At 41.8% G+C, this 27,686-nt stretch overlaps 1 protein-coding gene across 1 annotated transcript; it reads left to right on the forward strand.

Annotated features, from left to right (window-relative positions):
• Positions 1-381: 381 nt before the first annotated feature.
• Positions 382-27,621, forward strand: NPFFR1 (neuropeptide FF receptor 1; the record flags this gene model as incomplete). Its single annotated transcript, XM_083364903.1, has 4 exons — positions 382-397; positions 10,306-10,617; positions 24,535-24,634; positions 26,730-27,621. 4 exons carry the CDS (start codon positions 382-384, stop codon positions 27,619-27,621), a joined length of 1,320 nt encoding a protein of 439 aa, XP_083221029.1.
• Positions 27,622-27,686: the final 65 nt, after the last annotated feature.

Genomic DNA, 27,686 nt, shown 5'->3' on the forward strand with positions numbered 1-27,686 from the left:
CCTTTTAAATAGGGGAGGGGGAAAAAATTGAAAATCTCTTTTATCTCTTTCCCTGCAGTTCTGAGGACTTCAGCTTTTCTTAACCAAGTGCTGCTTGCCAACACCTGCTCTTGAAACGGAAAGACAAGATACATGACGTTTAGGGAAAAATAAAAGTGTTAGAAAGAAACAGTATCTCAGCAAACCATCGGCAGCTCTCAGACGAACTGTAGGGATAGTCTCAGGCTACTTTCCCCAGAAATAAATAATCCATTTTTCTTGCCTCTGTGTAAATAAAGAGTAAGCCTCTGAAAGGAAACCTTATGGAGCAGATCTCGACTCACTGCTGAGCAATCGGTTCAACCGATACCATTGGAGAAGAAGCTGAGAATTAACCACGACATGGAAAATCAGGAAGGTAAGGGACTCCGATTCTTCTTCTTTTCTTGGAAAACTTGGTTTGTTTATAGTTTGAGTGTAAGCCTGTTAAAATCCCGGTACTTTGTTTTCTCAAATGACTAATTCAAAATCTGTAAAAATCCAGGAGTTACCTGAGATCAGGTAGCAATCCCAAATAATTTGTTTCTTAATTTTTTTCCCCATGTGGAAAATCTGATTAATTGTTAGAAAGACGCAAGAGAGTATAAATGAAAAGAATCCGAAGGTGTTTGTTTTCTTGCTTTTATAGCCCATACATTCTGAATGCTTGAGAAATCTACACGTATCTCACCCATTTAATTTACTTTAGCTTATTTAATTTCTAATTCATTCACTTTCCAGGATAGATTAGGTTGCCATTCCAGGATAGACTTGGAGTATTGTATTATACTAACCCATTGAATCTCCAGGAAATAGGATAGATTATTTGGAGTATATGGCTTGAAGCATTCACTATGAACATCTGCTAAGTATAGTCCCTGATGCCTCTATCACTCCTCCAACACCTGTTGCAGGAAATGGAAGGGGGGGGGGAGAAAGCCCATCCCATGTACCTTTTCTTAATTAGAGTATAAGTATAAAATCAGAGAAGTTCCAAAATATAAAACTCTGGCAATCCATTCCTGTTGTCCATTCATAGAGAAATAGTTGTCCCACAACTGAGCCAGTGCAAGATCTAAGTCATTTTGAAATTAATGGAGATGACAAGGACCAAACATTACCCTTTTCCAGAGTTTTTAATGGTTGAATGGCTAGAGCAGGGGTAGGCAACTTTGGCTCTTTTATGACTCGTGGACTTCAAGTCCCAGAATTCCTGAGCCAGCCATGCTGGCTCAGGAATTCTGGGCGTTGAAGTCCACGAGTCATAAAAGAGCCAAGGTTGCCTACCCCTGGGCTAGAGGCAATAAAATGGTTTGTTCCTATTTCAGCCATGTTTTTGGGTAACTCCATAAAAGTAAATACCTGTTTTGCTTTTGTCTGTGTGTATGAGTGTGGGTGTGCGCGCGCGTGCACGTGTGCATGGCATCCCTATCCCTATCTGCATGATGATCTCTATGTTCAATGCCATCTTTTGAGAAATAAATCTTGACTGTTTAGATCAGGGGTGTCAAACTCACAACGTCACATGATGTGTTGTGACGTATCGCGACTTTTTCCCCATTGCCAGCAATGGGGTGGGTGCGGTTTTGGCATGATGCATCCGACCCGCGGGCTGGCAGTTTGACACCCCTGGTTTAGATTCTTAATTTCATACTTGGGGATTTGCAACTTTATCAGATACGACTTTATTGTAGACCAGGTACAACGTCTCTCTCCTTACAGAACATACAAAAAATCAAGCCCTGTGTGTATGTCTGTTCTAGAGTGTAAATTCAAGGCATTTTCTTCAATGGAATTTTGGCTACTTTTTCCCAATCTTGAGATTGGGAAATGTCTGCTCACTGTTTAAATAATGGCTCTGTCAAGCCTGAAAACTGATTTTCTTGCCTCATCAGCTTCAGCTCTTAATCTTTCCACCTTCATGAAGAACACACATCCTTCATTAGGTTCATTTTTCTCTTAAAGTAACTCTTTGATCGCATTTGGGATACCCAAATGTCTTCTACATCCACTGCTTATAGCATTCCTATAGCTTTTTTCTAAGTTGAGAAAGTTTCAGATGTGTCAGCTCATATTTGGATTTTGGTTTTCTGAGAAGAATAGGTAAAGTAAAGGTAAAGGTTCCCCCGCACATACGTTCTAGTCGTTTCCGACTCTAGGGGCCGGTGCTCATCTCCGTTTCAAAGCCGAAGAGCCAGCGTTTGTCCGAGGACGAATCCGTGGTCATGTGGCCGGCATGACTAGACGCCAAAGGCGCACGGAACGCTGTTACCTTCCCACCGGAGTGGTCCCTATTTTTCTACTTGCATTTTTACGTGCTTTCGAACTGCTAGGTTGGCAGAAGCTGGGACGAGTAACAGGCGCTCACTCTGTTACGCAGCACTTGGGATTCGACCCGCCAAACTGCTGACCTTCTGATCGACAAGCTCAGCATCCTAACCCACTGAGCCACTGCGTCCCTTAGTTCTGAGAAGAATATGGAGACTTAAAATACTTGTTAAACAAGAGGTGGCAATCTATATGCTATGGCTGCACTAGTAGCATTTGGTGACAAAATCAAATTTTCAGCAACTCCCCAAATCAGTCCCAAATCATGCTGCCAAAGTATGCCCATTTTGCCACCACTGATCCAATTTGTGTGTATTTTTAGACTTTCATTGCCATCCTAAAAATGGCACACTCTTTTTTCACCCTCACCTCCCAGTAATTTCTCCATCTTTCTGACAGCATCCTCTGTGGTCAGTGGGAGCAATTTTCAGCCTACAATCCAAGGAACATTTCCACCTTTACATTTATTCCTTTGTTCACACAACTTGTTATGTCCAAAGAAATAAACCTTTTTTAAGGTTGGAAGTGAAGTCCTCCTTAACATAGCATGTTGACACAATAGTCAAATTCCAACAATATATTCAACTATAAATTAGCCAAACACCTTGTAGTTAAGTCTAGTGTACTGAATCTCCTTTTATTCTGGTCTAGTGTACTGAGCAACCCACAACCTACAAACCAGGGCTCTGTTCTAGAGCCAGTGCTCTTCAACATCTTCATCAACGATTTGGACGAGGGGATAGATGGGGAACTCATCAAATTTGCAGAAGACACCAAGCTGGCAGGAACAACCAACACTCCAGAACACAGGCTTAAGACACAGGAGGATCTGGAGAGTCTTGAACACTGGGCGCTATCTAACAAAATGAAAATCGATGGTGAAAAAAGTAAGGCTCTACATTTAGGTAGGAAAAACCAAATGCACAGGTATAGTATAGGAAGTACCTTGCTCAATAGTAGTAATTGTGAGAGGGAACTCGGAGTCCTAGTGGACAATCACTTCAAAATGAGCCAGCAGTGTGCTGCAGCTGCCAAAAAAGCCAACACAGTGCTAGGCTGCATTAACAGAGGGATAGAATCAAGATCACGTGAAGTACTAATACCACTTTACCATGCTTTGGTAAGGCCACACCTGGAATACTGCATCCAGTTTCGGTCATCACGATGTAAAAAAAAATGTTGAGACTCTAGAAAGAGTACAGAGAAGAGCAACAAAAATGATTAGGGGACTGGAGGCTAAAACATATAAGGAACAGCTGCTGGAATTGGGTGTGTCTAGTTAGTTTAATGAAGAGAAGGATGAGGGGGGACATGATAGCAGTGTTCCAATATCTCAGGGGCTACCACAAAGAAGAGGGAATCAAGCTATTCTCCAAAGCGTCCGAAGGCAGGACAAGAAGCAACAGATGGAAACTAATCAAGGAGAGAAGCAACCTAGAACTAAGGAGAAACTTCCAGTGGAACAACTTGCCTCCAGAAGTGGTGAGTGCTCCAACACTGGAAGTTTTAAAGAAGAGACTGGACAGCCATTTGTCTGAAATGGTATAGGGTTTCCTGCCTGAGCAGGGGGTTGGACTAGATGACCTCCAAGGTCCCTTCCAACTTTATTATTATTATTGTTGTTGCTTTGTTTTCTGCAATAGTAGGCTATTCATGCAGGCCAAAGATAAGATGAGGGATTTGCAGGAAAGCCCTACAACTAGCTTGGAGTTTCTAGAGGACCTCAATGCTTTCATAGGATTTCTTGCAGAGAAGCTCACTCTGTTCCTGCTTTTAGCTCAGCACAGATTTTCTGTTCAAGGGGGGTGCACTTCACACGTCTTGGTTTTGGGGACAAAAAGATGACTCATCTTTCTCTCTGGTAACTCCTCTGTAGAAAGCTGTTGCTTTCTTTGTTCCTACTACAGACTCAATTAATATATATTCCTTGAGTGGAAAAAACTCTCAAAGTCCCATCTCTAGAAGTGATCTGGCTAATCATGGCTGAGGTCTCTTTCTGCAACTATAGAGTCAAAGCATTGTAGATGAGAGATGCACTCAAATCTTATTACAGAATCTTCAAGGGTTGATCAAATATAGTACAAAAAGGAGCTACAAGGAAATCCTGCTTGATTTATTTATCCTCAAGAAAATATTAGAAAAAATGTCAGAATTACATTGCTTAAGTCTGACACTAAGTTTAATTTTCCAAGCTGATGGAGCAGAAGTCAGAATATCAGCATTTTCAAATTCCATGTGGAGTGCATGGAGCTGGCAGATGAATGGTTATATAACATCTGAGGTGACAGACCAGGTATCAGTAAATAAGGACTGCCTTGGCATGAGCAACAAAAGATCAAGTACCATCTAAAAGACTAGCATACTTATTAGGATATAAATCAGTGTTCTCAATTTGCTGCCCTTCAAATATTCTGTAGCATTGAGGAGATGGCAAGAGAGACTTGATTGGAGGAGGCAGTCATAGACTAAAATCTGTTTTCAGACAGAATAGTCATACACAGGTTTCCATAGAAGTAAGTCCTGTTTCTTATACACTTACAGTAAGTCCCAATCAGTTACTCCAAGTGGTACAATTACAGCCTTTAGTGTTTTCTTTAGGTTAAATATTCCTTTAGGAAGAAAGTTCTGAATACGAAGGTTATGTGTTGGTCCTTCCTAAAACACTGCTTAGTTCAATTAATTTTCAAGCATTTGTAAGTGTTCCCATAGGAGAGGATATACGTAGGGTCAAGGTTGAACTTTTAGAGTTCTTTGTGGTCTCTGAGCTTGGTTGTTTGCTTGCAGATGTTGCATTACCCAACTAGGTAACATCAGCAGTGCAAGGAGTATTTGGAGTGGGGGGGGACTGTTCTTCCTTGGTGGTTTGTTTCCTTGTTAGGTTTTCTTTGAATGGTGGGAAAATGTGGTTTATCTCTACCTGTCTATTGATGGCTGATTTGTCTGAATGACAAGCTGCCATGAATTCTCTAGTATTTTTAGATTTGGCTTAGTCTAAGCTAAGCGGTGGCTCAGTGGGTTAGGACGCTGAGCTTGTCGATCAGAAGGTCGGCAGTTTGGCGGGTCGAATCCCGAGTGCCTCGTAACAGAGTGAGCGCCTGTTACTCGTCCCAGCTTCTGCCAACCTAGCAGTTCGAAAGCACGTAAAAATGCAAATAGAAAAATAGGGACCACTCCGGTGGGAAGGTAACAGCGTTCCGTGCGCCTTTGGCATCTAGTCATGCCGGCCACATGACCACGGAGACGTCCTCAGACAAGCGCTGGCTCTTCGGCTTTGAAACGGAGATGAGCACCGGCCCCTGGAGTTGGAAACGACTAGCACGCATGTGCGGGGGAACCTTTACCTTTACCTTTAAGCTACTGATAGGTTCCTAGTTGAAACTGTGGTTGAGTCTGTCCTTCTGTTGTGAGATTAAGGAGTTTTTGTTATGTCTTCTGAAAGCAGTTGGTGTTTATGCATGTGCTCTGTAGTCTTCTACCTATGACTGTTGCAGATCTTCTACTGTATGTTGTACATGGACCCTGTTTTTTTTCTTCTTCTTGGGCTATTGGCTTATTTTGTTTGCTTAAAATGTTTTGGAGAGCTTTAGCTGGCTTGTACGCTACAATGATACTTCGTGGTTCTAGCAGTCAATTGGTTGTTTCTGAGATGTTTTTGAAGTATGGAAGTGTTATCCTTTTCACACATTGTACTGGTTGTGTTATGAAGCACTTTTTGATAAAATTGTGTTGGTATCCATTTGGTCGGAAGATGTTGCATAAATGGTCTGCTTCTGCTTTCTGCTGGTTCCAGTTTGCTGCATCCTGTTTGTGCTTGTTTGAGTAACATTCTTACATAGTTCCTCTTATAAGAGGTTGGGGGCAGGAGGATACTGGGTTTTGCCGATTAGATAGGTTTGATGTTATAGAAATTGCTCTTATATATTATTAAATAAAAGTAAAAAGTTGAGGTTTTATGTTATTACCTTATTCTACTGCAACAAAAGGAGTCGGAAGTCAGCACTTTTTTTTCTTTTTCCCCCTCTGCCCTGCACTTCTTTCTCTTCTCCTTTTTCTCCTTATCTTTATTTTTCTTTGTATGTTTTGTCTTTTATATTTTGATAAACCAATGAAACGTGTTACCTAGGATACTATAGGTTACTTTCTGAAAGACTTGGGTTCCCGTTTGTCATTGTTTCTTGTGCTGAGGAGGATATCCAGGGGTCAGTGCATGGCATGCAGCCAATGTTGTCATTTTCTTCTTTCCTTGTGATTATTATTTCTCCAAAGGTGATGGTTTCATGTGTTTTTCCCCTGATTGTACTTTTTTATTATTATAAAGTAGTTGTCTGCATAATGCAGGGGTCTTCAAACTTGGCCCTTTTATGACTTGTGGACTTCAGCTCCCGGAATTCCTCAGCCAGCTTGCCTGGCTGAGGAATTCCAGAAGTTGAAGTCCACAAGTCATAAAAGGGCCAAGTCTGAAGACCCCTGACATAATGGATCCATACCTTTGGCTGTATCCATGGGAATGCTATATTTTTTTGACACCACATTACGGCCTCTGTTATGAGTCCTATGAGTGGCGATCCCATATGATTTGTTTGTATATTTGTCCATCAAACTGAAACTAGGTAGTGCAGCAAAGGATGATGCGATCCATTATTCGTGGTATTTCAACCTTAGTGTCTTTGGCTAAGCTGGGTGTGTTGAAGTAATACTGATGCAACCAATTCTTTCACTAATTCTAGATCTGTGGACACGAAGTGTGTTGTGACATTCAATGAGAAAATAACATCACATTCTTCTGTTCCTAGGTCTCTGATTTTTCTGAAGACACTGTCGTGAAGAATTGATAGAATATTTATTTATTAAATTAATTTCTATGGCTTCCCATCTCAGTCAAACGTCTCTGGGCAGCTTACAGTCCTACTTGCATAAAACAGACAAAACAACTTTAAAACAATCCAAAATAAATAAATTCAGATAAGAGATGGTGTAAATAAATGCTGATTCTTCGTAGGAGAACCCTGCTACCTTGCAATAATAGTCTTTTATTAATAGTCTTTTTATTAAGGGGGTGTTTCCAAGCATCTTGATTTGCCTGCTGAGAATAACAAAGATTGAAAATCATTCTGCTTACACAAAGACCTCTGCAGTGGCTGAGTTCCAGATCTGATACCGTGCTCTCTTCCTGTGGATATTCACAACACGGTTAACTGAATCAAAAGTGGTGGTTCTGGCAGTTTCTATTCACAGAAACTGGATACAATAAAATAAAATCACCATTCTGTGAACAGAGTTGTACCCATAGTTTCTCCAGAACTTGCATAATATCCCATGTGAAACTTTAAATTTTGGACCTTCATTCAATGGATGAAGGAGGCCAAATTGTCAAATAAGCTAACAGAACAAATAACAAATGTTCTAAATTGTTCCATTGTTCTAAAATCTGTCTGGGCAATTGTCCTAATTTATGTCCTTTGTGTTGCTTACTCTGTGGGTTGATTACGGATAGAGCATAAACGGAGGTGCACAACGTAAAATCACGAATGGAATTATTATGCATTTGTTGCAAATTGATACAACGGAGGTGCACAACGTAAAATCACGAATGGAATTATTATGCATTTGTTGCAAATTGATACAAAGGATGAAAACTCATCAATTACATAGACATTCAAATGGATCAAATGGATCAATTATGTAAATTTGGATTGAATGGAATTGGGGGATAATGGATACTGTTCAATCTTCAGGAGAAACTGTATTTGGCAGGCATATTCTGTGCTGTCAGGCCTTGGAGCCTGCAGAAATTGATTTTTTCAGCTTTTTTCCTATAAGACTAACTATGCAAAATTAATTGATTGACTGGTTCTAGAGGTTTCCCACACCATAACTGAATGAAATTAATTTAACCTCTGTGCACGATAGGGTCTCCTTCTTTGGGTCAACTGCCTATTTTGAGGGGTATTTTATTTGTTTATCTATCTATCTATCTATCTATCTGTCTGTCTGTCTGTCTGTCTGTCTGTCTGTCTGTCTCTCTCTCTCTCTCTCTCTCTCTCTCTGTCTGTCTGTCTGTCTGTCTGTCTGTCTATCATCTGTCTGTCTGTCTGTCTGTCTACAGTATCTATCCAATTTATATCTATGTCATAAACATGTCATTCTTCTATTTACAACACATTAATCCAAATGTCTGAGTTATGTATGTTGTGGCAACATTATTTTTCCTTCTTTCACCTGTGTGGCATAATGTTTAACCCTTTTCACTTCAGGGTAGCTTAACTATTGAGACTGTAGAATGATGCAGAACTGGTAATTTCAGGATTTCAGCAACTACAAAACATCTCTGAATTGGCAAATTCGACTTTTCCTTGACATTCATTATTAAATGAGAAGCTCAAATACTACAAACTGACATTTTCTTCATAGTGCTTAAAATAAGGGGACAGAAAATCCTCATGCTTGGAAAATAATTGCTTTATTTTCCATAGTCTATCTGGTTGCTTTGAAAAAGAATCCATGGCCCTGAGATGATCAGGGTATGGTAAAGTCGAGATGGTGACCTTGAATCTATATATTATGAAAACTCTTGTCATGACCTTTAACTGGGAGGGAGGGAGGAAGGGGGAAAGGGGAAAGGAAGATTTTTTATGACCCCCCACCAGCTTCCCACAAGAAATCTCAATGGGAAAGCCAGAAGGAAGTCAGATATTGCTCCCACTACCACTGCTTCCCCCCCCCCAAGGTCATTCAGATTCTCACTTTAGATAAGGAAATATCTCCGAAATGATGACTCAATGGGACACGGGTTCTCTAGGCTACTAAAATATACATGTAGTAAACTAAGCCAGATTGTCTAACACTGTTAGACAATCTGGCTTAGTGTAATGGTATGGGGCAGGGGTAGGCAACCTTGGTTCTTTTATGACTCATGGACTTCAACTCCCAGAATTCCTGAGCCAACCATTCTGAGGGGAAAGGGAGAGGTTTCCAAGCTGAGCCATGCTGGCTCAGGAATTCTGGGAGTTGAAGTCCACAAGTCATAAAAGAGCCAAAGTTGCCTACCCCTGGTATGGGGGAATGACCTTGAGAGAACAGGGGGAAGAGTCACAGAGAAGGGAAAAGTTGGATAAGAGTATGTGTATATCACAAGTAGGAATATTTCTGTCTGGCCTCTACCTTTCTAGCTGGCTTTCCCCACCAAGCCCTGAGATAGAGTGAGGTTGGAGCCCAGACATGGTTTTATTGGATGCATGGGGGAAGTGACTGCTCCACTTATCTGAAAGCAGGACTGGCCCTTTCTGCTTTTTGAACCTGGTCCTTCTCAACATTCAGGACTCCTACTTTCACAGCTTAACTATCATGTTACAGAGATTGTGGCTTTTTTGGTTTTGAGCAACAAAGATAATTAGGGAGCTGGAGGCTAAAACATATGAAAAACAATTGCAGGAATTGGATACATCTAGTCTGATGAAAAGAAGGACTAGGGGTGACATGATAGCAGACCAGTATTTGAGGGACTGCCACAAAGAAGACGGGGGTGGGGTCAATTTATTTTTCCAAACCACCTGAAGGCAAGACAAGAAGTAATGGATGGAAACTGATCAAAAAGAGAAGCAACATAGAACTAATGATAAATTTCCTAATAGTGAGAATAATTAATCAGTGGAATGGCTTGCTTTCAAAAGTTGTAGTTGCTCCAACACTGGAGGCTTTTAAGAAGAGACTGGACAGCCACATGCCTGGAATGGTATAGGGCAGGGGTAGGCAACCTCGGCTCTTTTATGACTCATGGACTTCAACTCCCAGAATTCCTGAGTCAGGAATTCTGAGAGTTGAAGTCCATGAGTCATAAAAGAGCCGAGGTTGCCCACCCCTGGTATAGGGTCTTCTCCTTGAGTAAAGGGTTTGACTAGAAGAACTCCAAGGTCCCTTTCAATTCTGTTATTCTGTTTTTGTCTTCCTTCTCCATCACAGGTATCATTCTGCGCCCTACCAAGAGCAGCCCACCATTCTCTAAGAACACAAGCCATGGCGAGACCTACAAGGGAAACTCCACCTTCTCCCCCTACTATCAACATTCTTCTCCAGTAGCATCCATGTTCATTGTTGCTTATGCCTTTATCTTTTTCATGTGCATGATTGGCAACATGTTGGTGTGCTTCATTGTGCTAAAGAACCGGCAGATGCGAACAGTCACCAACTTCTTTATCCTCAACCTAGCGATCAGCGATGTCTTGGTGGGGATTTTTTGCATGCCAACCACACTGGTGGACAACCTGATTACAGGTAAATGAAGGCCAAGAATATTCAGAGAATATTGAAAAGGGGGGAAACGAAAAGAAATGCTAAGATTCTCCAACATATGTAGGGTTGCTAATTAATTTACAAAGAGGTTAGACTTTGGGGTTTTATGATTTTGGAGAACATCACTAGCTCTGATATGAATGTCTTACAATTTTAAAATATGAAATGAAGCGATGCAAATTTTCCATAAAAAGCATTATTGCTCCAATAGCATTTCATTTTACTTGGAAGTACAGTCTTAATTTTGTAGCTCAGGTGTCTGTGGCACAAATACTAGTTTGAGATTTTACACAATGTTTAGAGTTGTGAGACAGCACAGGTGCAGGGCTTTTTTTTTGTCATAGAACGCACCGGAACGGAGTTCCGGCATGTTTTTTCGACAGATTTTCCAGAGTTGCGTTCTTTTCCTATTGTTTCCCTTCCTATCCTTGTTTGTTTTTGAAAATGCCCCGCTGGTGGTTCAGTGCGAGCAGGGTTGCCTCCGGCACTATCTACCTCCTCTAGAAGGAGCCATGAGGTACTGGAGTACCACAACCAGAGCGTGGCTTGATTGGCTGGGTCGGACCATTTGGTGTGAAGCCGATGGTGGCGGTGAGAGATAGATAAACATGGAGGCCATATTTCATGAGACGGTGAATGCCTTTTGCCTTCCCTTACAGAAGGTGGGGTGTGAGGTTAAAAAGAGGCAAAGCGAGAGGAAAGAAAGATGGCTGACGTGGAAGCTCGCCCGACAGCGAAACTTTACTGTTTCGGTTCCTTGGGTAATTCAAAGGCTGGGATGTCTACAAAAATCTCTTTTTAGTCTTTTATGCTTTATATTCAAACTACAGAGGGGAGGAATGAGAATAAAGCCAATGTCTTGTGATTTGGAGGCATTATTATTATGTATGGTTGAATTGTAAAAGATTACAATTTTAAAAGTTAAAGTAATTTAGTGGAATATGTAAGATCTTTAAGATATTGGAAGAAGGCTGATTTGTTTATTATAGAAGAATGGATTTTGAAAGTTTTGAATCAGATAGAAATGGTAGAATTTGGAATATGTGAAGAATATTTGTAATGGAGTTATATTATGATGTTTAAGGAGAGTTAAAGCGCGACTGGTGAGTACAATTGAGCCCAAAATTTATGTTGCTAAGCGAGAAATTTCTTAAGTGAGTTTTGCTCCATTTTATGACTTTTCTCACCACATTTGTTAAGTGAATCACTGCAGTTGTTAAGTTTGTAACACAGTGAATCTGGTTTCCCCATTGACTTGGCTTGTCAGAAGTTTGCAAAAGGGGATCTCATGACTCTGACACATTGCAACCGTCATAAATGTGAGTCAGTTGTCAAGCATCTGAACATATATCACGTGACCATGGTGATGCTGCAATGGTCATAACGGTCGTAAGTCACTTTTTTCAGTGCTGTTGAATTAGAATTCCATATTTTTGTGTGACTAATTAGCAGAACTGAAGATGTATTTATTTTCTTCATAGTAGAGCTACAAAGGAGTTCAATCAATATAGAAAGGTGGAAATGCTTTTGAAAATGCTTTTCCCTAGCAGCTATTAATCTTGCTTTTTTGTAACAAGTAACGAGGAACTTGCACTTAAGCTGCCCGCTGGCACTTTAAAATAGAACAGATTTTTCAGACAAATTTTGAGTGAGTGAAAATATACACTATCTTGATGTGTAAAGAGTTGGACATCTTAAAAGCATATTTATGCTTCTGAATGTTGATTAGCTCTTTAGAGCTAAGTTTGAGAATCCATCCAGCACAGTCTAATTTTAATCATACTGCATATCTTGCTTTTAATATATTTAAATGTTAAGAATTATATTTTTATAATGATTGCATTTTTATTGTTGTTTTCATTTGATACTGTACTCAACCCAGAGTCACTTCTTGTAAGGGGATGGCTATACAAAATAAATAAATAAATAAAAATTTACACTAGGAACCCAGGACAATATTATTTTTGCCATATATTCCCATCAAATAGTGTCATTTTCTGTCTTTGTTTTAAACATTTGCTTTTCTTTTATTTGTGTGTTGTCAAAGCAGGTGGTCTCATCTTGATGACCTTTGCTGATCTGGGATGATGCTCAGGAGGATCAGGCTTGGTGTGAATAAATCACCTCAGGAAATCTGACTGTAGGCTTGTCTGAGAAATTATGTGTGGGGGGGGAATCCCAGAAGAAGTCAATGATGAATGTTTTTTTCCTCTGCATATGATTTCCAAGAAAACTATATGGATCTGTACATTCAACCAGGAATCAAGGTCAAATAATTACATGTTGAAATAGATGTGATCTTTTTTCACACTGTGTTGAGAGATGGCAGGGCACAAAAGGAATTCATAAGAAGGGAAAATTCAGAATATATTTTTGGACCGACTCGGGTTTCATTTGCCAGCAGCACTCATGTGAAATAAATTTCCTCTGATGATTTTCTTTACAAAACAGTATCTTTATAATGAATAGGCAAACCACTTTGTCTATCAAGAAACAAGGTATATTTACTTCTTTTATGAACAAAACAGAAAAAAATTGTTATGACTGAAAGCAGATGAGAATTTATTTCCAGGACATTTTCCCCAGACTTGCTAAAACGACAGTGACGAGGTTCAGTTCCTGTCAGCCCTAAAAGGTAGACTAGACTAAGAAACCCAATGCTATATAGGTCAGTACTTTTATTTTAAGGTTATAGTAAGAGAATTTTGCGAATTTTGATGTGCTTTCTTTTCCTGCCCTTTATTTCTAAGTGCCTGCCTGAGACCAATTTTGATCACATGACCATGGGGATGTTGCAACAGTTGTAAGTGTGAAAAACAGTCATAAGTCACTTTTTCCAGTGCCGTTGTGTTTTTGAATGGTCACTAAACAAACAGTTGCAAATCAAGGATGTTATGTGCTCCTGGCCACTTTCCTTCGTGACCAAAGGCAAGCTCGCCTGACCAATAACCAGCCAAGATACAGTGATGGACTTTTGTTTCATTTATTGCAATAAACGGGAAGAGAAGTTATCAAAGCTTGGTTCTCTCCAAAGTTTCAACCCAAAATATTCCCTTCTTTATACAATCCTGTCCCGGCCGCCACATCCCTCCTCTTTCCCCATTGGCTGAGGTACTATGAGGTTACACTCTTTCCGACCACCTCCTACCTATTTCCTGCTACATACTAAATCATACATCACATGTACATTAATAATATAAAATGTTAGAAATATTCAGTTGTTGGTTTTGAGTTCTGGGCCCCTTAGAACAATAGATTCTTTTCTGTTTTTCAGTTTAGTTAAGTTTTTCTGGCTAGCGGCTAGCCCAGGGGTCAGCAACCCGAAACAGTGAAAGAGCCACTCGGAACTGGTTCCCTCACAAAAGGAAAAACTGGGAGCTGCAAAAAATGTGTATGCATGTGCGTACATGCGCGCATGCGCAGAACAGGGTTTGACTGAAGAGTGGAGCCAAGGCAAGATATGCACCTACCCTGCATATTTGAATTGATTGGTTGAACTTTTTTAGTCCAACTTTTCTTTTGGACTGCACATGGCAGAGGACTGGGAGCCGCAGGAGATGGCTGAAAGAGCCGCATCCCACTCTTAAGACCCAGCTAATTTTTGTCTACATCCTGCCTTCATGCTATCCTTTCCTGTTTCCCAGCCATTATAGTTTTTGGTAAGCTTGTTTGTCCAAGCAGTAAGTTTCCACTGCAGCAAATTCAATTTTAAATTCCTCTTTCAATATAAAATTTTGAAGAGCTTGCCTTTACTTCTATCAAAGGACTACCTGTATTCTTCACTTTAACAAAGGCAGAATGAAACTGACTAAGTAGCAAAGATCCAGCCTTCTGCAATTGAGTAAAACAAAATAATAAGGAAATTGCACCAAGTAACTGGGGGATAGGCATCTCTTCCCATTAATATTTCTGCATTTGCTGACAAGAAACAAGAAAGCCAGTTTGGTCTAGTGGTGAAAGCACCAGGCTATAAATCACAGGACTCTTTGGGTTCAAGTCTGACTTGGGCAAATTTAAATATTTAAATATTTAAGTAAAAATAGTGGGTGACTTTGGGCCAGTCTCTTTCTCAACCTAGCTCACTTCAGAGTGTTGTAGAAGAGGTAAGTTCACCACTTTATTTATAAAAATAATAAAGGCAGCCCTAAAAGAAAAGTCTTTAAAAACCAGAAAACAATGACTATTTCCAGCAATTCTGTCAACTCTAAAAAGCAGTGTTTCTTATCAATAAAACAGCTCTCTTTACACAATCAAATATAACCAGTTTTCCGTATGTAGTCCCAAGACTCTAACAGCAAATTAGAGCCCTAAAAAGTTCTGAGCCACAATTCAAATTCCACATAAGGTATCTTTCTATTGCCTTGTTGCTCCTGTTTTGTAAGTTGAAACAGAAAGATTTGTGTTTTAATAAAGTGTGACCTTTATTATAGCTCCATCTTAGCTCCATCTCTCATATCCAGGGCTAAAAGTTTTCTGCATTCTCCTCTGAATGCTGTACGCTGCCCAGAGTCGCTTTGAAACGGGAGAATTAATAAATAAATATATACGCCCAACATTTTTAAAGAGGCTTCAGAAACAATAGTGCTATCTCATACACGAGTAGCTGACCATGATTATGTGAGGCATGGAGACCCCTAGTGGAGACTGCAAATATAAACTGAGCTTTTGCTGTAATTTTGCAATAGAACGAGCTTTCTAATCAGTGCCCTAATATAGGTTTGTGCTGCTTTGTTTTGGTATTTAAAATTTGCAAACCCAAATCTCTGTCCATAATAAAATAGTAATAACTTGTCTGGAGTGTCCATGAGGGGGTGGAGTAGTGATCAGAAAAGTAAAGATGACAGCTTCTTCACCATCCCTGCAGATATCCCTGTAAACAGAATTGCCAATCTAGTAGAAATGTTTTTAACTGATTAAAGTTTTTTTTAAGACGTTTATGCATTCCTTAATCTGATGCCTCCCAGATGAGATCAGTCCCAAATTTCTCATCCTGGGAATTTGGGAAATTGAAGTCTGACTTTTGTGGAATATACCTATTTATTTGCTTGTTTATTTGTTTTATTGAAAACATTCATAAAGCCACCCATTTTATGTCAAACTCTGGCAGCTCTCAATCAACAATGAAAGCAACATTACTAAAAACAGCATGCATACATTTACTAAAACTATAAACGTTCAAAATCTGACATCAAAGTTAAACTTCCAAAATCGTTGCTTGACAGCAATACAATTTTATTTCGATGGAATAAATGATAGCCCTCTGCGATGCCCCCTTCAACTTTTGATTATGATGAAAGTTCGATTTGGCGCGGCATCTTGCTGGATCTAATGGAGAAATTGAATAGAACTGAACATTCTGTATTGGCCAAGTATGATTGGACACACAAGGAATTTGCATAAGCTCTCCGTGTACATACAAACGAAGTGATAACCATAGATACCAATAGGAGAAGGTAATAGACAAGAAGATGAAAAAGGGAAATAGCAATTCAGTCCTACTGCATGGGTAAATGACCTTAGGCAAAGACAGGGCTGTGGGAATTATATATTTAGCAGAGTGATAGGGGGAAAAACTGTCTCTGTGTCTAGTTGTTTTGGCATGCAATACCCTATAGCACAGTGATGGTGAACGTTTTAGAGACCCAGTGCCCAAACTGCAACCCAAAACCCACTTATTTATTACCGGGTGCCAGGTGGGACATTGTCCACTGGGTGGGCGTGGCTGTGGTGGTCATGGCTGAAAGGGGGGGTTTGGCCAAAGTGGGTGTGGTGACCTCGATGTTGCTTGTGGGGAGGGACACCTGTGGGGGCTGGACAGGGTTGGTGGAGATCTAGGGGGTCTCTGGCAGGTGGGGCGGTGGGCAGGAGGCTCATTCTGTGGGATAAAGCAAGGCAAGGCAGGGTGGGGGTGCCACTGCCGCAGGGCAAGGCGAAGCAGGGGCCAGGGTGGCTGCTGCCTGACACCATTGGCCCCCACACACAGAGGGGAGCGAGCGCATGGGGGCCGATGTTGTCCGTCAGCAGCCACAGCCTTCCAGCTCCTTGACTGGCACACTCTGGGGCTCCACAGCCCACCACCAGCAGTTCAGAGAAGCTGCCTCTGAGCTGGACAGTTGGCCGACAGCTGAGGAGGCGATGCAGTGGGTCATGCCTGGGAAAAGAAGGGAATGTGAGGCCAGGAGAGATGGGACAACAGGGGGAGGGAAACTGGCCGTGCTGGGATGCATCTGGCCATGTGGGACCTCGGGCAGCTGATTGAAGAGGGATGGTTGCCATCTCTGGGACATAACATGCATGCCCACAAAGAGGGCTCTGAGTGCCGCCTCTGGCACGCATGCCATAGGTTCACCACCACTGCTATAGCAGCATCTCGAGGGGAGGAGTTTCTTGAATCAGAAGCTAATTCTATCTATTGCTGTCTAATTCTGTCTTATTCTTCTAGAAACAATTCAAATCACTATTGATTTTCTGAATTCAGTTTTGCAAAGTACTTTATTTCCCTCCTATCATATCAAGGATATGTATAATTCTCGCTATGCCAGGGTGCATTGTCCCAGGCTGCATTGCCGCTTGCTCCAATTAAAAAGATATTTTTCAAAAAAGTTTTGGAAGATAGTAAGTTAGCACCATCTACAGTTTTTGATCAACCATTTTACTGTTTCCATTCTATATATTTATATTTCTATGTTGTTTGTATGCTTTTACACTGTTAGCTGACAAGAATTTATAGCTGATGTACAAAAATTATAAGTGCAAATAAATAAATCAGAGACATTTTATGGATTTTTTTCCTCCAACCATGTTGTAGATTATTCTGTTCTATTAAACTCAGAATTCAACCAATCTTAGAAGGAATCATGGCATTTACTATTTTTTTACTCATTATTGTCATAAATGAAAACCATCTTCCAAATTCATACATTTTTGGGCCTTATCCATTGGACTCCACCAGTTGTACAAATGATATCTTAGACATGGGCATGCTCAGATCCAATTGAAGTAATGGATTTCACTATATCTAAAGGTGCATTTCAGAGTAATGAATCATCAATCAGTCAAAATATATTTACAGTCTGAGACCATAGACCAGACATGTCAAACACAAGGCCCGGGGGCCGGATCCGGCCCGCGAAGTGGTTTCATGCGGCCCGCGAAGCCATCCTGGAAACAGTGAGGGAACGGCCCCCACTGCCTTGGCCCTGGCCCAGAGACCCTCCTTCTGCCAGAGACCCTCAGATCTGTCCCACTCCTGCCCAGGCCCCCATAGGCACCCTTGAGGCGAACGATGTAGAGCTGGCCACGCCCACCCAGTAGGCCATACGCACTCTAGCCACGCCCACCCAGTAGGCCACACCCACCCAGCCCCCTGAGGGCAACCGCAATGCTGATGCGGCCCTCAGTGAAATTGAGTTTGATACCCCTGTTCTATGTATATGCCTGCTTGTTTGGTTCAGGTAGACAATGACTCAGAGAGGTTAACAACGAAAAGAGTTTATTCAATACACATATGTCAACTGACAACTGTCAAAATGTCTCAGGCTTTTATACTAGAGCTGTTTTAACTGTATCCAATCACAAGTCTCTATTTTCCCGCTTTTACAACTTTAACCAATAGTTGCACCAGAATCTCCCGCTTCAAGGAACCTTCTTTGCAACCTGCTATTTACATGTTTGCAACTATCTACTGACATAACACCCTTTACCCCTCAGTTGTTGTTATTTATTGACGTAATCTCTTAAGTATTTGGGTGGCCTATGGACCCTTGATGGATATCTATTGGTTTGATTACCTAAGTCATCGCTATCAGATTGTCTGCTTGGCTGGCTTACATTTGTGGGTCTGGACTCTTGAATTGCTGGCTCAGATGCTTCTCTACTAACAAAGGGTGATTGTTGTTGTGTTTGATATTGATGCTCAGCTAATGCGGGCCTGCTCAAAGAGGACAGCTCCCAGTCAATTTGACCGTGTTGTGGGTTAGCTGTGGATACACTGGTTTGAATTTCTGCTTCTCCACTAACTGGCAGGTTGTTATGATTAAGCCATGATGCAATATTCCCCCCGTGTACACTTTGACCCCCATCTACTGGCATGCTACCAATAGTTCTCTTCCTTAGCTGATCTATATGTCTTTTGCTTAACCTATTCCCTTCCCCCTCAATGGTGTAAGACAAAGGCCCCATTATGTCAGTGACCACCCCTGGAACCCATTTGTCCCCCTGTGCATAATTCCTGGCCCAGACTAAGTCTCCAATTTTGAATGATCTGTTTGGAATGTCCAGTTCAGCACTTGAGGGTAGTCTGTCAGGATGTAACCTGTCCAGTTTGGTGGTTAGCCTTTTCCCCCACCTCATTTCCGCCGGGCTTTTCCCGGTAGCCGTGCCAGGGGTTGTATGTTGGGTCAGCAAAAAGTCTGCCAGTCTTTGGTGCCAATCGCCACGGATGATTCGCTTCAAGGCGTCTTTGGTGGTTCTCACGTTGCATTCAGCCAAGCCATTGGTGGACGGGTGGAAGGGTGCTGATGTTGCATGTCTAATCAAGTTGGCCCTGAGGAAATCCTGGAATTCAACAGAGGTGAATTGGGGCCCATTATCTGACACAATTACATCAGGTAACCCATGAGTGGCAAAGAGGCCCCTTAAGACCTGTATTGTTCTACAAGAAGTCATAGAACTGACAGGTACTACCTCTAGCCACCTAGAGAAACTGTCCACCACTACTAGAAAGGTTAAACCTTGAAAGGGTCCAGCAAAATCAATATGAATCCTAGACCACGGATTCCTGGCCAATTCCCACTTATGAGTGTGTGTGTGAGGCAGCTCAGGTCTAGATCGCTGACACAAATAACATCCTGAAACACATTCTTCAATGTCCTTATCAAGTCCTGGCCACCATAAGTGACTTCTAGCTAATGCCTTCATACGTACTATTCCAGGGTGACCCTCATGTAATTCTAATAAAATTGTAGATCTGTGGATTTCAGGAATGACAACACGGTTGCCCCACAAAATACATCCCAAATGGGATGATAGTTCATCCTTCCTTCTAAAATATGGAATGTACTTTGCATCCGGGTTAGTACTTGGCCACCCACTAAGGACCCAGGCCATGATTCTTTTTAGGATATGGTCTTTATTGGTAGCTTCAGCTATATCTTTAGCAGTTAAGGGGCATTCAGGAATGTCCTGTAAAGACATAATTTGTCCCACAGGAGCAGGGTCTTCCTCAGTGTTGTTTAAGGGCAGTCTGCTAAGGGCATCAGCATGTCCCATTTCCTTACCTGGTCTATGTTGAAGTGAAAATGAATATGCTGAGAGGAAAATTGACCACCTCAGCATTCTGGGCGACATTATTTGGGGTGTCTGTTTATCAGTGGTAAACAGTCCCAATAATGGTTTGTGGTCAGTGAGTATGGTAAAGTTCCTACCATAAAGGTAATCATGGAACTTTTTTACTCCTGCCACGATTGCTAATGCTTCCCTATCAATCTGTGCATAATTCCGCTCTGCTTTGGTAAGCTTCCTGGAATAGTATGCAATTGGCTTTTGGATACCATGACTATCCAAGTGGCTGATAACAGCCCCCACACCATAAGGTGAAGCATCACAAGCTAAATAAATTGGTTTATTCTCAATAAAATGGGTTACTGTGGATTGGCTTGAAAGAATATTTTTTAATGTTTGGAAGCTGACTCTATGTTTATCAAGCCACTGCCATGGTTTTTTTTTATCTAAAAGTCTATGTAGTGGTTCTGCTATGGCAGCTTTGTGTGGCACGAATGTGTGGTAAAAGTTAACTAATCCTAGAAAGGCTTGTAATTCAGCCTTGTTTTTTGGTTCTGGTGCCAATTTAATTGCCTTGATTTTATCAGGGGTAGGATGAATTCCATTTTTATCTATCCTAAATCCTAAAAATTCAGTGGATTTAACCCCAATACAGCATTTCTCCTTTTTTAATTTAAGTCCAGCCCTCCTAAACCTTTCCAATACCTGTTCCAGATGCTCAGCTAATATCTCTTCATTTCTTCCCGCTATTAGAACATCATCAAAGTAAGGGCATACACCAGGTATGCCCTTTAAGGTCCTCTCCATCACCTCTTGGAAGATGCCAGGAGCTGCTGCAATACCAAATTGCAGTCTGTGGACTCGGAACGCCCCCTTGTGGGTAACTATAGTTTGAGCTTCAGCAGCCTCTTTAGAAACAGTTAATTGCAAATACGCCTGCGCCAAGTCTAACTTGGCAAATATGGCACCGTCCAGTATCGTGGCGAGGACCTGCTTCACCGTCGGGACCGGGTAAGCATGTTTTTTCATTCCAAGGTTCAGGGTGGCTTTGTAGTCAGCGCAGATCCTCACATCCCCATTAGGTTTAAGGGGTGTGACGATCGGCGTTTCCCACAAACCACCCTCGACTGGTTCTAGGACGCCTTGGCCTACAAGCTTATCGAGCTCGGCCTCGATTTTTTGCTTAAGGGCGAAAGGCACCCTTCGGGCCTTAAGCCTGATGGGTTTAACCGACGGGTCTAAATTAAAATTAATTGGGGGCCCTTTGTATTTACCCAAAGACCCATCGAATACGTCTGCGAATTCATCACAGACTGATTCGAGGGTCTTATTTTTAATAACTGTGTTTATTCCCCCTATCCAAATTCCCAGGGCAGGGAACCAGTTAAGGCCTATTAAACTAGTTCTATGGCCTTCAGTAACTATTAAATCTAGTGCTCCCTTAAACCCCTTATATTTAACACTAAGGGTGATTTTTCCCTTAATTTTTATTGGGGTTTTTTGGAAGTCGGTCAATTTGATTTTGGTTGAACTAAGTGGAATCTTTCTGCCACTTTTTAGTTCAATCTTTTTAAGGGTTTCACTGGATATTATGGACACTGAGGCCCCAGAATCGATTTCCATTTTGCAAGGAATTCCTTGCAATTGGACTATAATTTTTAATTTTTCTCCCACAATATTGTTAATTTTTCCCTTTCTACGGTGATTGACTCGCGCCACCTCCCCGCGGTTCGGGAATTTAGCCCTCGGTCTAGGGGTCTCTTTGCCACTATAGTAAGGGGTTACCTTACCTTCGGGCCAAACGTCGACTTCGTGTAAGCAATTGTCGCGTGCACGACCCCTGCAAATGGCTTGAATGTGGCCGGTCTTCCCACACAATCTGCATCTGGCGGTACGAAATCTGCACGTTGCTCGGGGATGATTGCCCCCGCAGCTGCCGCATCTATTGTCGTTGTTGCGCGGTCTCGTTGCAGTGTCTCTCAGTTGTCGTTGGGTTGTAGTTGTTTGTCGTTGCGGTGTTGTGGTTTGGAATCGGCGGCTTGGTTCAGGCCCGTCGCTTCGGGATGGTTTTGCTGCCATTTTTCCAAACCGTCTGGTGACTTCGGCGATGTCGGCTTCCCATTGCTGGTCCACCTCCCCGCAGTCCACACGGCCTTCTTGATTAATTTCGGCAGACGCAGCCATGCTATTACGGGGGGGGGGTCGCGATACCCGGTGGATTCATAAGTCAAGAGTTCGTCCAGTACTTCTTGCAAATCGCCGGTGGGCTTAGCGATAATTCTGTTTTGTAGTTGCTCATCTCGCAAGCCCAGCACCACTCTGTCCCGGATTCTTATCTCTAAGTTGTCATACTTGCAACGTACTGCTGCTTCTCTGACTGCAGCAACGAATCTTTGGATCGACTCGCCCGGTCTCTGATTCCTTTTTTCGAAAATGCGTCGCCAAAAGAGTTCTGATCTCCTTGGCGTGAAATGCACTTTTAATTTGGCCAATAGATCGGCATACGGAACGCTTGAAACTGGCTGTGGTTGACAAAGTCCTACAGCGATCCGATACACCGGTGTGCCGCATATGGTTAGTAAAGCAGCCGCCTTTTTTCTGTCATCCGTTATACCGTTAACAAGTAAAAACCCTTCGACCTGTCCCACATATTCTTCCCAGTCCTCTGGGAAGTTTGGGTCGAATTCTTTTAAGGACCCGATTTGCCCCATTCGGAAGATTGTTGATTCCGCCGCGGCCGCTCGTGGTTGACTGTGACTTCTTTTCAAATTTTCCGCCTATGCGCAGCTGTTCCGCCAAACCTTCTCTGGTCCGCCGTCTATCCCATCCTCGTCGCCAGTTGTTTGGTTCAGGTAGACAATGACTCAGAGAGGTTAACAACGAAAAGAGTTTATTCAATACACATATGTCAACTGACAACTGTCAAAATGTCTCAGGCTTTTATACTAGAGCTGTTTTAACTGTATCCAATCACAAGTCTCTATTTTCCCGCTTTTACAACTTTAACCAATAGTTGCACCAGAATCTCTCGCTTCAAGGAACCTTCTTTGCAACCTGCTATTTACATGTTTGCAACTATCTACTGACATAACACTGCTTATTAGGGCTTTCAACCCCCCCCCAAGCGGCATTATTACCAAGTCAGCTTAATTGCCCCCAACAATCTGGGCCCTCATTTTACCTACCTCGGAAGGATGGAAGGCTGAGTCAACTTGAGCCTGGTGGGACTCGAACCTGCACTAATTGCAGGCAGCTGGTGTTACTTAAGGAGGCATTAGCCCACTGCTCCACCAAGGCTTCCTTAATTTGTGCTTCAAATGAGAATTCAGTGTTGATTTGTTCAGTGATCCACTTGCTTGTTGGTTGGTTGGGTTGTCCACAGTATTCTCAGAAGTCTCCAACACCACCTAAAACAATTAGCTGCTAACAATTAGTAGCATGAGGGAGGAACTAGACAGGTTGGGGACACTGTTTTGATTACAATAAAACAGCAGTTGCCAACCTTTTCTATACCATGCACCCCTAAAATGCTTCTGATATATTCGTGCACCCCAAAAGTTCAAAATAATGGCAACAAATTATGCATATACACTATAATTTTGAAATTTCTAAACCCAAGTTTTCGCACCCCGTGGAATATCGTCTCACACCCTCATTTGGGAACCCCTGCAATAAAGCATTCAAAGCTTACAGCTTTAATCATAAAATACTTTAAATAGCTGAGAGTTGGCTATTCTCTAAAGGAGCCAACCATGTGCTTAAATGAGAATATCAGTTATTCTAGCTTTGTACTTAAGCTCCCAGAGATCAGTCCACAGAATTTGGTAATACCTCTTCGACCACAGTCATGTGCAGGTAAATACAAGTGTCCATGTGCAACATTCTAATAAACATGGATTAGATGGATAACATGTAGAGTCCCTCAGGTAACAAAACTTTGATTTTTTAAAAAATACTTTATTAACATGTGATTCAGCAATTTTTTTTTGTAAAAGTTTTTATTGAATCTTATAAGGTTGGGGAAGGGGTAGAACCAGGGTAGGAATTAAGGTTCAGGGTGGGGTTAGGATCAGGATTGGGGTAGGGATGGGGTTGGGAACAACACTGGGGTTGCCCCGCAATAAAATTTTCAAGCTTTAGCAAACAGACTGTTGTCCGGGTACATATTTTCAGTTAATGCTAATTAATATAATTGTAAATAGCTGTAATGTATATGCTAAACGATATTCATAAACAGTATCAGTTGGTCAATACATATCATTCTCCTTACTAATATATATTTAAAATAACATATTACATTCATTTCTCGCTAGTTCATTTTCCTAACCATTGGTAAAATTTATCCCATGTTTTAAAATAAATTGAATCCTCTTTCTGCAATTCTTAAAACAAGGCAAAATCTTGAAAGGTGAAGTCAGACGAGGATGTAAGCAGGGCTTTTTTTGTCATAGAACGCCCAGAACGGAGTTCCGGCACTTTTTTTTGGATGGAACCTTGTAGGGTAGGCAAGGCGGGTTGTATGACGTGTGTGAGTTCCGGCACCTTTTTTTTTTTTTTTTTTACAAAAAAAGCACTGGATGTAAGTATATTATTAGGATGTTCTGCTTATCATTCCAGGCTGGCCATTTGATACTTTTATGTGTAAGATGAGTGGGTTGGTCCAAGGCATGTCCGTCTCAGCTTCCGTGTTCACCCTGGTGGCCATCGCAGTAGAGAGGTAAGCTTGCATCACTAATTTTCTGTTCTTTCCCTTCAATCTCAAAATGAAGCTATAGAGTCACCTGACATTCTACTGATCTGAAATGTGTTCTCTTGGTTAATCTTTCTCTTCAGGCTCCAAAAAAAAACAACACCCCTCTTTGCTGCCTGAAGCAAAGAGCAGAATAGTCTCTTAATTTAAAAAAAGCTGGGTTAATACATTTTAAAAGATGATTTAGCCAATACTAAGTATTATTCATGCATCTCTTTTTTACAACTGTAGATTCTGTTAAAGGGAACTCTAGATCCTAGCCCTTATGAACTCACCACCACCACCACTTTATCGATGACTTTGGTTAAAAATATATATTTTGTTATTCTTATAAAATTTCTATCAAGAATTTATGTTAATATATAGGATGAACCTCCTAGGTGGTGGGATGTTGCTTAATATATAAACTTAAAATCAGGAGGAGTCTGGTAGCACCTTTTCTGACAAATTTTATTATATTATATTCCCCCTCCATCTGCAATTGGATTAAAGACTTTCTCAGGGACCGGTTACAAACAGTGAGGGTCGGACCTGTTTTATCCACCCCCCTGAAGCTTTGCACCGGCTCGCCACAGGGCTGTGTGCTTAGCCCCTACCTGTACTCATTGTACACATATGATTGTGTATCGTCCGACCCATCTACTGTGATAATTAAGTTCGCAGATGATACCACCGTAGTGGGTCTTATTACAGGTGGAGATGAAACAGCATACAGGGGGGAGGTACAAAAACTATCCTTATGGTGTCTGGAGAACAACTTGCACCTGAACATCGGCAAGACGAAAGAGATGGTGCTAGACTTCCGGAGGAAAAAAGAGGAACCTGCCCCACTTTACATCGGGGGGGAGGGGGCTGTGTGGAGAGAGTTTCCTCCTTTAAATTCCTGGGAGTCTACCTCTGTGAAGATCTTACCTGGAAAGTTAATACAACCCAGGTGGCCAGAAAGGCCCAACGGAGACTCCACTTCCTCAGGGTCTTGCTGAAGAACAGGGTAGAATAACGGCAAATGACCTTCTTTTACCGGTCTACTATAGAGAGTGTCCTCTTGCACTGTATTGTGGTTTGGTATGCTGGCCTGACAGCCGCGGATAGGAAAGTATTACAGAGGGTGGTGAGCACAGCACAAGACATTGTGGGCTGTCCCCTGACACCACTGGATGACATCGCCAGGGCTCGCTGCCTTGGAAAAGTGAGGAAAATTCTCAGGGATGACTTATACCCTGGTCGGTATCTCTTTACTCGCCTACCATCGAGTAGGAGATACAGGAGCACAGCCAGCCGTACCAACAGGCTGAAGAACAGCTTTTATCCATGGGCTGTCAGGCTCTTGAACAGGAAATAATTTTATAATTTTATGTATGACTGACTTGCAAGGCCGGTGTGTTGTGCAATTAGCTGACATGGTGTAACAAGATGGAGGGTTTGTTGTCACTGTGAGTTGTGGGGTGGGGGCACGAAGGGAGGCTCAGCCAATCTCAATGTATACATGGTTGTACTTTGACAGTAAAGGTTCATTCATTCATTCACCCATTATAATTTTTTATATATATTAGGATTATCCAATCACAGCAATTCCTACAAAGTAGGTTGGGCTGAGTAATAAAAATTGACTGCTTTACCACAGAAGAAGAATCTGAGCCCATGTCTCTCTTAATATTTTTTTTCTTTCCTTAGTATACCTATACTTTGCTGATGACAGCTTGTAATCAAGTTGAAACAAATATTTCTTTTAATGTTTGTTGGGTTGCATGTTATAGTGAGCACACCAGGCACAAGACCTCCCAAGGCAGCGGTAGGCAACCTTGGCTCTTTTATGACTCATGGACTTCAACTCCCAGAATTCTTGAGTCAGCTGACTCAGGAATTCTGGGAGTTGAAGTCCATGAGTCATAAAAGAGCCAAGGTTGCTTACCCCTGTCCCAAGGGAACGAAAAGATGCCACTTCCCAGTAGATTGTTAAGTAGACATTCTTCTGTTCCATGTTACAGCAAACCACAAAAGATGGCTTGTTTCAAACAGCAGTTCCAATATTTGAGCAGACTGCTTTTTCTTTTTCTTCCAGGTTCCGCTGCATTGTGTATCCTTTCAGACAAAAACTAACTCTGCAGGCAGCTCTGGTCATCATAGTCATCATTTGGGTCTCAGCCTTAATCATAATGTGCCCCTCTGCAGTTACCTTGACTGTCACCCGAGATGAAAACCACTTCATGCTGGATGCTTATAACAACTCCTACCATTTTTACTCCTGCTGGGAAGCCTGGCCAGACCCAAAAATGCGCAAGATTTATACCACTGTCCTTTTCTCACACATTTATCTTGCCCCTCTCATCGCAATTGTAATCATGTATGCTCGGATCGCCTTCAAACTCTCCAAGTCCTCCGTACCTGTAAGAGGCTCCCAGTCAGAGGACAGCGTGGGAAGAAGGATCTCTAAGAGGAAAATAAAAGTTATCAATATGCTCATTATGGTGGCATTGTTCTTCAGTCTCTCTTGGCTGCCACTTTGGACTTTAATGCTGCTGACCGATTATGGGAAACTGAGTGACCATGAGCTCAGCCTCATCACGGTTTATTTTTTCCCATTTGCCCACTGGCTGGCTTTCTTTAACAGTAGTATCAATCCAATCATCTACGGCTACTTCAATGAAAACTTCCGGAGAGGATTCCAAGCTGCCTTCAAAATCCAGTTTTGCTTGGCAGAAAAGGAACATCAAGAAACATATTCTGATCGTAGCCACAGTAGATTTCTTTTTAGAGCACGCAATCGGATATTCGTTGAAGTTCAAGGCTCTGATTCGGTGCAGCCCTCGGATTCTGGAGAAAGCAGTGTTTTGAAAGCAGGATTGTTTCTTGCCAAAAATGGGCAGGCAGTTCACCGTGGGCTGAAGGTGGAGGATTTGGACAGTAAAAGTTGCTCTCCCAAAACTGTTAGCATCCCTGCTTGGAACATCTGAGCATATTTCAAACTTCTTTGAAATGATGAGTTAACTTTACTAGATGTGAGATATTTTCAGAATAC

The sequence above is a fragment of the Vipera ursinii genome, assembly GCF_947247035.1.
Source record: "Vipera ursinii genome assembly, chromosome: 5".
Classification (NCBI taxonomy): domain Eukaryota; kingdom Metazoa; phylum Chordata; class Lepidosauria; order Squamata; family Viperidae; genus Vipera; species Vipera ursinii.